The sequence below is a fragment of the Larimichthys crocea genome, chromosome XXIII, assembly GCF_000972845.2.
Source record: "Larimichthys crocea isolate SSNF chromosome XXIII, L_crocea_2.0, whole genome shotgun sequence".
NCBI lineage: Eukaryota > Metazoa > Chordata > Actinopteri > Sciaenidae > Larimichthys > Larimichthys crocea.
Genome location: NC_040033.1, coordinates 7,638,542 through 7,649,877, shown reverse-complemented (window position 1 = coordinate 7,649,877; position 11,336 = coordinate 7,638,542). Strand labels below are relative to the sequence as shown.

The following is an 11,336-nucleotide window of genomic DNA, read 5'->3' as shown; positions in this document are numbered from 1 at the left end:
TTACGCACGGGATAATTGTGGCGCCTTCTCGAAACAAAGACAATCATTATCCAAATTTAGGCCTCCGGAAATTATGTATGTGTTTTTGGATGCCGAAAGAGAGTTGGATGTGAGCAGTGGATGTGTATGCGTGTGTGTTTGTGTGTGCGCGCTATCTGAGAAATGGAAAAAAGGCATCTGTCAGTATTGGAGGGGGTCCCGAAACGTCACATCCAATCTCCCATCTGGAAGGAGCTTGTTTAGGTCTGCGCAGCACAGAGAGAGAGGGAACAACCCGCGGTGCCTTCACTGATCACTGGACCACAGACCCTCACTGCTACTGAGTACAGATACTGGAGGAGTTTTAAGTATGTTAACCATGAAGAGCGGACCCTGCGCCTCTTTGCTTCTTCACCTTTTAATAACTTTTCCTCTCATCAGTGGAACACCTTATCAGTATAACATGTTCCAGGGAAATGCATACTCTGGCACGGACACCCGCCAGAGAAATAAGTGAGTAATGAATGTCTTTATCGTGTGCATGTTCTTGAAAAGCTCATTGATTTGTGGCGTTTATCTCCTGTGCGTAAATTTAAGCATGGTGTAAAAGTTACCCATGCGGTGATCTCACTACATGAGGTGTGATTTTTTTTTTTTTTTAATCGGTGGTTTTCCGCAGAAACTGGTGCGCCTACGTTGTGCACAAAAACGTGAGCTGTGCCGTCGTGGGGGGCACGGAGAGTTTCGTGCAGCCAGAGGGTTTACCGTGTCCACCGGAGCTGCCAAACTGTGAGCAACAAGTGATGTAAGTTCCCAGAAGTGCGGGGCACTGGGTGGAGGACAGATGTTTTTTTTAGCCTTTGTTAGTATTTTTACCATTATGATGCAATGCCTTTATCTTTACTGATGCAGAGGTAGTGAGTTTAGGACTGAGATGTTGTATATTTTTATTTAGTTTTAAAGCTTTGTTGGGTATCAAGGTCCTAAAATACAGTTGTGTTGCCACTCATTTATATTGTAGCAAACTAATCAGGCTTTTCATAACACTTTATTGTTTGTGTATTATTAATTACAGGGCTTACTTGCCTTCTTTTCTTGAAATGGGCATTTATTCTTAGAAGAATCTTTAAAAAAACTTATGACTTATGAAGCAAAAATATTCAGGCATCTGTGTTGAATCTTCATGAATGGCACACATGGACCACCATTACTCTGATTTTCTTTGTTTTGCCTCAGTGTTCATAGAGCAACACACACAAGGGTGGAAAGCCTTCATCTGTTTTCTGCATGATTAATTAATTGCAAATGTAGCATGTGTTAATTTAGTCCTAGTCGTCTGCAAAATGATTTTATTGTCCAAGTTTACTTTGTGTTTATGAGAGGGGGGTTTGCACAGTCGCATACTGAGTAGTTATATTTAACCCACATTTACCCAGGAAAAGATTAAAAATGTCTTTTTTTTAAGAGAGTTGTGGCCAAAACATTCAGCAGCACAAATTAAGAGCAAGTAAATTAAAACAGATATGACAACATTGACAAAACAGAAAGTATTACAACACATAACATCTCAAAAGTACAACAGTGAATCCAAGAATAAGAGTTTTTTACGCAATGCCACCCCAACGAATCTGTATCCAGGTCTTTCAGTGTGGATTTAAAAACATTCAAAGAAGTCAGATCATAAAATTTTATAACGTTCTGTAATGCGTTCCAGTCTGAGGGTGAGGAGTATCCAAACACCCTCTTCCCAATTTCTGTCAAACATTTGGCACGGACATCTGTACATAATAGAACAAAGTGCATTCATGTCTTCATTTCTAGATATCGGACCCACTTTAGGCCCATGTATAAGATTGCATACAAGACTGTAACAGAACTGGAGTGGAGGTGCTGCCCTGGGTACCAGGGTCATGACTGCCGGGAGATCAAAGACATGAAGTTCATCCAAGTCGAGCGCTTGCCTCATGCTCCCTCTGCCTCTGGACATGTTCCAGCCCAACAAGGTGAAATACATGTTTCTATCTTAGGAAGTCTGGCATGAAAATATGTGAAACCAAATTAAACAAATACGTAACTGTTGGGAAAATGTCAGAATAAAAGCATTCTTATTCCTGTTTCTCAACCCTCTGCTCTTGGTACAGCTCCAGAGCGGCGAACCGAGGCCCCGAGGAACCATCCCTGGGTAGGGGAGGGGCAGTTTGGAGGTCAGACAGGTCACGGACCACAAGGGGGTCATGGAGGATATCAAAATGCGCAACACCTGGAGGAGGAGGTGCAGCGACTGTCCCAGATGGTCCTTGACATGCAGGCAAGAATGACTGACATGTCCTCCAACCTGAGACTGGATTTCCAGGAGGACGCCAGCAAAATGCTGGTTACGTTGCTGAATAATGTCAGACAGCCTGCCAGTGCGAGAGGCGCAGAGACCCAAACTATTGAGGTGCAGGATTTCTCTTTCGCGGGCGATACAACAGTGATGGATGAGGTCATGAACAAGATCAGCCAGGTCTCGGACGATCTAGAGTCCAAGAGCAATACCCTGGATGACCTGCTGGGGCGTGTGAACCGTCATGACGGACAAATTCATCTGTTAATGGAGGCTGCTCAGAACCAGCTGTCCACACCTCCTCCAGCTCCCCCAGCCCATGATGTAGACCTGCGTGCCTATCTGGACGAGAAGATCCGCGCTCTGAGAGAAGAGTTAATGGAGGGTATGGATATCAAAATGGCAGACTTGAAGAACTCATGCGACTATAAGATCGTGTCAGTTCGGGAGCAGTGTGAGGGTCAAGAAGCAAACTACCTCAGCCTGGCTGAGCTCATGGACTCAAAGGAAACTGACCTCCGCAACGAGATCCAGGACCTTAAGACCAAGATGGCTGATCCAGGAAAGGAAGACACCCGGATATCTGACTCTGTTCTGGCTCGAGTGGAGAACCTTGAGATACTTTGTAACTCATCGGAGAAGACTGTAGCAGCCCAGTGCCTCTCTGTGGAGGAAAAGCTGAAGGTCGAACAAGCAGAGGCCATCAAAGATCTGAGCGAGACTCTCGAGGACAAGCTGGCCTCCATGGAAGACAGACTCACCACCATGTTGGTAGATACAAGCATCAACTCCCCATCTGGTGGTCTGCAGAGTGACATAAACTCTTTAAAGGGCTCTGTTCAAACTCTCGAGGGTCGATTCGATGTCTTGGACCAGATGTGCACAAAGGAGTGCAGTGCTAATTTTAGTGTTATAGAAAACATTCAACAAGACTTTCAGGACTGCAGAAGAGCTGTAGATGCTGTGGAGACGAGTCTAAAAGCCCAAATAAATGGTCTTGGAGCCGTAGAGGGGAAACTCCTGAACTCCAGCACTAGCATTACGAACGTACATGATGAGTTGAGCTATCTGAAAGGACGTATGGGCAGGTTGGAAGACTCGCTGATAGATGTGGTCCACCAGCAGTCTCAGTCCTTGCAGAGTCTCAACTCTACTTGGGGTCAAGTTAAAACAGGGGCTGAGCAGGAGGCCAAGGAACTTTTGGAGCTCCACAGGACTCAGCATCATGAGCTGAGAAGCCGGCTGGATGAGCTGGGCAGGGAGGTGAAAGCCGAGGCCGACCGCTGCAGGGTGCAAGCGGAAGACGTCGAGCAGGAGATCGCCCACATGGACAGCCGCATTGTTAGTGTGGAGAGTTTATGCGGCAAGCTGGACCCTATCTCCAGTAGCCTTCAGAGGATCAAAGAGGGTCTGAATAAACACGTCACCGGGTTGTGGACTTGTGTGAATCAGCTGAATGGTACAGTTAGAGCTCACGCCCGAGATATCGGAGGACTGCGGGGGACTTGTCAGAACCTCCAGAACCACATCTCTAATGTAGCCGGAGACCTCCAGACGCTAGTGAACAACAATCAAGGAAAGACAGGTAACTCTTTATACTGTTGCTGAAGTCAATGCACTCAAGGATTTCACTGCTACAAGGTCTGGTATGACCACTAGCTTATGATGGTTAATGTGAATGACTCAGTTCACTGATGATGACTATTCTCTGCATGCGGCACTACATTTTCCATGGTTTTCTTCAGGTGTCCATGGAGATTTCAGTAGTAGAAACTGTGCTGTGATATTTCCAAACCTTTGAGATCATGGCTTGGACTTGAGTCCATTGGTGTGTATCATAGTCTGACTGTGTCTCTCTCTGAGAGCGAAAGGAAGTTGGACTTTCATTTAACCATGTTCTCAGTTAAAGGAGGCAGAGCTGATTAAAGACACATGTTTGATTTTAATAGACCCCACTTGTGTTGAGCAATGCCTTGGCATAAAGAAATATTGCTCACTTGGCTTTTTTTGTGCATCCAAGTTTTTGCATCTATGAGTGTGTTTGTTCATAAACTTTTTAATTTTTAAACATGAGAGCATCAGGGGAGTCTTGTTCATCATGCAGATCTTTGGATATTTATTTAGGATTAATGCTAAATACTATTGCGAGGCTGAGTTGTGTTGTTGTAAGCATATTTGAGAGTATGGATTCTCATATCACCGCATACTTCTTGTATGAGTCTGCTCACTAATTGAGCCTATGAGACCGAGCTGGACTTCTCTGACTTTCACAGTTGTAAATGTGAACTAGAAGCACGCCCATAATGTTTACGAGCCCAGTCTCTTCCTCTGGGACCGGCTAGTTTTCAGTCATTGGTTTATGGGGCAGGTGATGCAGCATATGATCCATTTCAGAATCTACTAGGAGGTAAAATAGTCCTGGTTCTTGTTCTGGTTTTAGTCCAAGTTAAACCAGAGGCTTTGCATCAGTTTTGCTTCTGATTCTCATCTCTATAACTCATTTTTGCCAAATACTCAATCTGTGATGACTTGTTGCCACTCCACCCCATGGCTCATAATATGGCATTAATTCATCATTCTGTCATTGGTAAGTTTTGCAAGCGGTGGCACATTTATTCATGATTTCCACTCATGCTAAGTGATGTTACTCACTGAGAAAACTTTGGCTCCTTGTTTGTCTTCGCCCTGCCAACTGTCTCATCCTATTGTCTCCCCCTCATTGCTTATCTTAAGAGACTGGAAAATGTTGTTTGGACGAGTCCATTACAGATAAATCTCCACTCGGCTTATCAGCAATCCTCTCAAGGGTGCCTTTATTTCAGAGCTAAGAGCTTCACTGTGTTTAGATTAGGTGCCACTGAATCGACATTTATACCACTCCTTTTCCCCAAACCCTCGTTAGTACTTCATTTTACTTCTGTTTCTTCGAATCCGACTGCAGTCTTCACCCAGTTTTTTAACTTCCACGGCTGAGTTCCTTTTCTGTTGAAATAAACACTCAAAGCTGCACCAGAGTCCCAGGGGCCATTTGTCAATGTGCTTACCATGATGTCATACCAGTTGTTAACCTTAAATGGATGGGTCAGGAAGAAAGGGCCAAAGAGAAATGCAATAAGTCATAGTTGAGCTGATTTCGTTGCATACTAATCATGACATTCTCACTTTTGGTTTATTACAGCGTGTTGATACAACATGAAAGAAATGAGCCAAAAGCCTCTGAGATTTTGTTTGAAAACCATTTTCTTCATTCAGCAGTGGGCCATATGTCCGGTGCATGTGTATCACAGCTACAGCTGCTCAAAGCTGAGAAAACACTGAGCATCCAGTCTTGACCAGAGGCCAACAAGACACCATTTATAAAAGGTTTTAACGATGCTGATAAATGCCATTAAATAATGCCTTATAGATCCGTTTTAACCCATTGATAAAAACAACTTTGGGTTGCCAGAATATTAAAAATCTTTATGGTTAGTGTTTATCCTTCTTGTTTGGTAATAATGCAGTTATAAATGTTGCTCAACTGTTGATAAATAAAACACTTTCTAATAGCTCCACAAGTCTAGACTAGTGAATATTAATACATAGATTTAGGTCCAGATACTCTACAGGTGTTTCCAAAAGTAGCTGAAGGAAAATAAACACAGAAGTGATAAAGGGATTTTTGCAACCTGGCAACCACATATACTTCATAGTAATGCCCTATAACTAATGTATAAAGCAGTATTAGTAAAGTGTTTATTAAAGGTCCAGTGTGTTGCAGATTGCAACCCCATCTAACCCTCCTGTTCCAAACATGATGGTTGCTGCGAAATGTATGAAAAGGCCCTATCTAGATCCAGTTCTTATGCACCCTAAATCTTAAACACCGGACCTTTAACTATGAATGAAGACATTGGTTACAACATATAAACCCTTCATCAAGACTCAACTAATGACTTATTTAAAGTTACACCAAAAAATCTTCATAAAAGATCCACATCTCATGGTCTTCAGCAGCTTTTTTTAGGAGCTTTTGACCACATCTCATCCATGAAAATGACCCCAAACGTTGAGATGTTCCTCCTTTTTTATTGTTCCTCTGGTGAAAATCTCACTGAGTAATTTATCACCACAAAACGCCGCTTCCTCAGTTTGTTCCTCGGGTTCCTAATCCCTTTTCCCGCGTTAAAGCACATCCTTCTCATTGTGTTTGACAAGGTGGCCTCAACCAGCTTAAAAACAGCATCGTGGAGCTCTATTATGAGGACGTTCTGAGATAAGAAAACACACTTTCCTGCTTCTGACGAGGCTCGGTGGAGAAGCTGGTAGGTCATTGACCTATGAGAGATAAGGAGACTTGCTGTAGGATGACACACTCTAGTCAGCGGTCAAACACCGATAACCCTGCGCACCAAAAAACAAGATGGGATCTGACTTCAACGACTTCAAGGACCGTAAAGCCTGCCAGCGTTTTGGTGGCTGCTCATTTTATAGACTGTTATCCCGACGGAATCGGTGTAAGATTATCTGACGGGAGAAATTTAGCTCCTGCGGCTGGATTTATTGATTCCTAAATGAAAAGTCTTCAGAGGTTTGTTTCGGCTAACAGTGACTCATAAAGTCAACACTCACCAAATTGCTGTGCAGTCATTATGTGGTATGTAATGGGGGGAAAAGTGGCCTTTCTTATAACACAAGGGGCTGTTGTATCTTGGAACCGGAGTGCCTGGTGACTAACAACAAAGCGAGGGTTTCCCATGGTACTTTGGTGGAAGGATGTAGAGCAGATCCAGCTGCAATTGTTTACAGCTCAGCTCTTTCATCATGACAAACACTCTCGCGTATAGTACATCATGTGTTTGCCTATGTTATCCTCATGGTCTGAAATCTGAATGGCTCCCATCAAAGGCGACTCACTTGGAGCGCATACCTCGCTTTATATGAGGAGCGACACGACCAACAAATGCAGAGCGGCGAAACAGATGCACATGTGCGCAGACTCTACCCCCTGTGCTGTTTTTACGGTTACACACCAGTTCCTCTCTGCACATGTGTGTTTAACAGGCAGACTTTTCTTGCCTTCTACACTAAATTACCCTTTTCCCCAGGGTGAAGGGACAAACTGTCTGGTGATTGAACATGTGGCCCTGCCTTGGTATGCTGCTGGTATGCCTTTTATGTGCTGGTTTTTCCTTTTGGAACAGACCAGAGGGTAACGGCGACTATGTGCCCCCGAGCCAGTAGGGGTTTGATTTGTTGATAAACTCCAGGTTTTCGTCTCACTGGTGGTTCTCAGGAATGCGGCGGCACATGTAGTTTCAGACCTGATCACAATATGATGGGAGATGGACCAGTGGTCTGTCATTTTCTCTGTTTATGACCGTAATAACAGGCCCAGGTAATCACTGACTGTTAGGCTGTTTAATGAGAGTCAGCGGTAGCCCGGGCATAAACATAAACACAATTGCACGTTTCTCGTGGTGAAAATTAAAGTGGGAAAAGTGGAAATACGACATTAGAAATAACTGCACGTTATTCCTGTGAGGTTTGTCGATCTTTGTTGGTGCCAACGAGTCATTTGAAAGTCCTGATAGTGTCAAATTAAATAAGGAAAGCAGTCCAGTGAATTGTGAAACATCATTTTTAATTTCTGTTAGCTGTCAGAGAGGTATCTCATTTTTCATCTAACATTTTCAGACTATAGTTTGCGGTATTGGAGGTCAGACACGAGTCTCTGCTTGCACAGGCTGACAGTGGTTTTCTGTCGATGTCTCAAACTGTGTTGTTCAAATGTTCAAATGAAACAAGATAAATTGCTCCAAATTTGCCCATTTTTGGACACAAAACACAAAAATCTATGAGTTATATTCATAGTGAATTTGAGTTTCTTATTTGACATCTGAATAAATCTTGATTGCCTTGTATCAGCATCAGATCACACTCAGTAGCTTACTGTTCCTTTGTGAATTTGCTTCTTTTAACTTTACGCGCTTTCCACATTTTCTCCCCTGGGCATGTCCGACGCCCGGCCGTGGCCCTGCCCCCAGTTTAAGAACCACCACACTACACCCGGCAATGCTGAAAATCAGTGTGCAAGCCTGCTTTTTATGGCAATATGGGATTCACAGCATCAGCACGTCTGCATGCAAGATTTACTACTAAAAATATATAATTACAGAAGGTACTGCTGCTGTAAAGTGAAGATTACTGCAGTTGGCCCAAAGTTCAGTTCACTTTTTTATATCCCAGTCAGCAGCCTCTCCTGCTCATAATTGACATTTTTTTGACTTGACTTATAGCAGTGAGGTTTAGGAGTCACCATGTAACCAGCTGGCTTGTTAACACATCTGACCTCCAAACAATTGGCCCTGCATCTGTCTTCATCTGACCTGCACCCTCAGTCCCATCGCTCACTGCCTTATCTGTCTTTTTCAGGTGTTCAGGTTACTGTGGAGGACACGGGACTTCCCCAGGGTTCAAATAAGATCATTACGGTGCCAGTTGTCCCCCTGGATGCCTCCCTCCCACAGCCACCTGTAATGGAGACCGGAGAGGCGGGACCCCCCGGCAGAATGACCTCGTCCAAGTTGCCCAAGGGGACTGACGGCAGCATGATGCCCGTTCAGGGTTTTGCTGGAGCTCCAGGTGAGACTCACTCTGTTCACTCTGCTCAGTATGTTTCCCAGCATTGTTTCACGTGTCTCATCTTTTTCTTTTTTTTATAGCTACCCCCCAAGTCAAATCCACTGACTCACTAAAGCCCAGCACGCCATTAATCCTAGGTAAATACACTTTAATGTTTTTGTGCTGCATCACAACTCTCAACCTCTGAAGAGCGGATGACTATTTGCCTTTTGATCGACAGATGTGAACCTGCCGCACAGACCGTCACCACAGAAACCTGCCAAGGCTTCAGGTCAGAGTTTATCCATTATACAACAACCTGCTTCTGTTCATATAACGTTTGATTGTTTGTGATGTGGCACAGTGGTTAGCGCTGAAGGTTCCTGGTTCAAACCTCGGCTGGGGTCTTGGACTCGTTTGTGATTTTTTTCCCCCTCTCCTGTGTTTAGGTGAGACGGCGTCGTTCTCAGCTGGCCTGACTCTGCCGTCGTTCCAGGGAGAGATTGGGATCATTCGATTCAACAAGGTTCTGGTCAACGATGGAGGACACTACAATGCTCATACAGGTGATTATTACCGGCCCAGACAATAAAGCATAAACCTTTGTTATGGAATTAATCGGATAACATCGCAAGCTTGCCCAGCTCCGGTTCTGGCACGACACTGGATCCACTCCACATCTATATTCCTCCACATACCGCCGTGAATAGTTCCCAGTGGTTCAAAACAACGGCGGTAGACTAGCCTACTGCAATTGGCAGCTTACATTGCATGACAATTTACTTTACTGTCCATCAGGAAACTTTGTATATCACTAAGAGTCGATGCGAGTTAAAGTTCAATGGTTAAATAGATGCAGTCTAAATCTTCCGGACTGGACCTTTAAGATATTTTGACTTGCTTCTCTCTGTGTCCTCAGGTATCTTCACAGCTCCCACAGAAGGCCGCTACCTGGTAACCGCTGTGCTCGCAGCCCAGCGAGGTGAGAGGGTCGAGGCGGTCCTATCAGTGTCCAGTCGCAGCATCCAGAAGTTGGACTCCACAGGCTTCCTGTCAGGAGTGACGGCACCGTCGTCTCATGACCAATGTAACTGCAGCAGCTCGACCTCGCTGAGCCTGGTCCTGCCTTTGAAGAGAGGAGATCGAGTGGGACTGGTCCTGACGGCTGGAAAACTCGCCATCTCAGCCTCCTCTGAGATCCTGTCATCTTTCAGCGCCGTGCTTCTTTACCCCAGCCCATCAAAACGGTAGCCCTGCTCTTTTTTAAAGACACCTTATATAAGCCATGGAGTGTGGTGTACAATACTGAGGATACACTAATACTGTAGTGATGTTATTTTAAGACAGTTTACCAGATGGAGAAAAGCAAGCAAGATTATTTCTTTCATGAGTATTAATATATAGTGTGTTTACGTTGCATTTGTTTTATTTTTTATTGTTTTTATTATGTTTTGTTTCTTACAAATATATATTTTGCTTTAACATTTAATTGTCACTGCAGTAATATTTAAGAACAAACAGTCACCCAGTATTTTACTGATGTTAATGAACTGTTTGTGCTAAAATCTGAATTCTTTGTTGATCCAGAAATCTATTACAGATGTTTTTTTTGTAGTACAGTTCCAGTTCACACAGATTCATCTTCTTGTTGGTGCTTGAATTGTCAAGAATGTGCAAAATAAGCTTTGATTGTTATTTCAAATACAGTTGTTTTTTATTAAAGCATCATCCAAACATAGGACATTTTATCCACCAGTTTATTAACACAATAACATGACGTAAATATACTCTTTATACACAGTTTATGTCCAGTAGAACTAAAGTTTGACACTATAAAAAGGACTTAGTAATTCATGTTGTCTCTCACACTGTCTAACAAATGGCAGCCACGTCATCCAAAACATACTTTGTGCTTACACCGTCATGTAAACTGGATTATCACGAGATAATCTACAGAAAAACACCCGAAGCAACAAAAAACTAGGAAAATACAGTGTGTTCTGTTCACACAGAAGTTTCACTTTCATAGAAAGTAACGTTTTTATACCGAGCAGAATAAAAACAAAAAGAGGGATTGACGTCCATGTACTGTAGTTTTCACGATTGCAAAAACATTGAATTCGTCAAATCTGAATTTGGAAAAAAAAAAAAACACTGAATACTAAATAGCAGCAGTATCTACAGATCATGAAGTGTTTCTGTTCTTTTAACAGCGGTAATGCATTTATTAACTGAGACAATTTCACATTTCTTTCTTTTAAGCATATTAGTGCAAAACCCTGAACATTTGGAGCAAAGATGAAATAAGACTGTAATAGTGTGAATAAGGCCTTAAAGGGATGAAAATATAGCTGATATAAATATTACCTTGTATTTTCGTATAGTTTCTGCACCTCCACTACCTAAAACAACGGCTAACACTACATCT

General features: G+C 43.2%; 1 protein-coding gene across 1 annotated transcript; it reads left to right on the top strand.

Moving 5' to 3' along the window:
• The first annotated feature begins 143 nt into the window (after positions 1–143).
• emilin2b (elastin microfibril interfacer 2b) lies at positions 144–10,642 on the top strand. Its single transcript, XM_010738900.3, has 9 exons — positions 144–492; positions 659–784; positions 1,801–1,982; positions 2,121–3,890; positions 8,720–8,929; positions 9,010–9,066; positions 9,150–9,200; positions 9,358–9,474; positions 9,828–10,642. Exons 1-9 carry the CDS (start codon positions 350–352, stop codon positions 10,157–10,159), a joined length of 2,988 nt encoding a protein of 995 aa, XP_010737202.3. The 5' UTR covers positions 144–349; the 3' UTR covers positions 10,160–10,642.
• The last annotated feature ends 694 nt before the right edge of the window (positions 10,643–11,336 follow it).

What these genes read in the sequence shown, in the direction of transcription:
- emilin2b (XM_010738900.3), top strand. Translation starts at nt 350, where the DNA reads ATGTTAACCATGAAGAGCGGACCCTGCGCCTCTTTGCTTCTTCACCTT. An exon ending in GACACCCGCCAGAGAAATAA is followed by an intron (nt 493 to 658) that starts GTGAGTAATGAA and finishes GGTTTTCCGCAG; the next exon opens with AAACTGGTGCGCCTACGTTG. An exon ending in AACTGTGAGCAACAAGTGAT is followed by an intron (nt 785 to 1,800) that starts GTAAGTTCCCAG and finishes CTTCATTTCTAG; the next exon opens with ATATCGGACCCACTTTAGGC.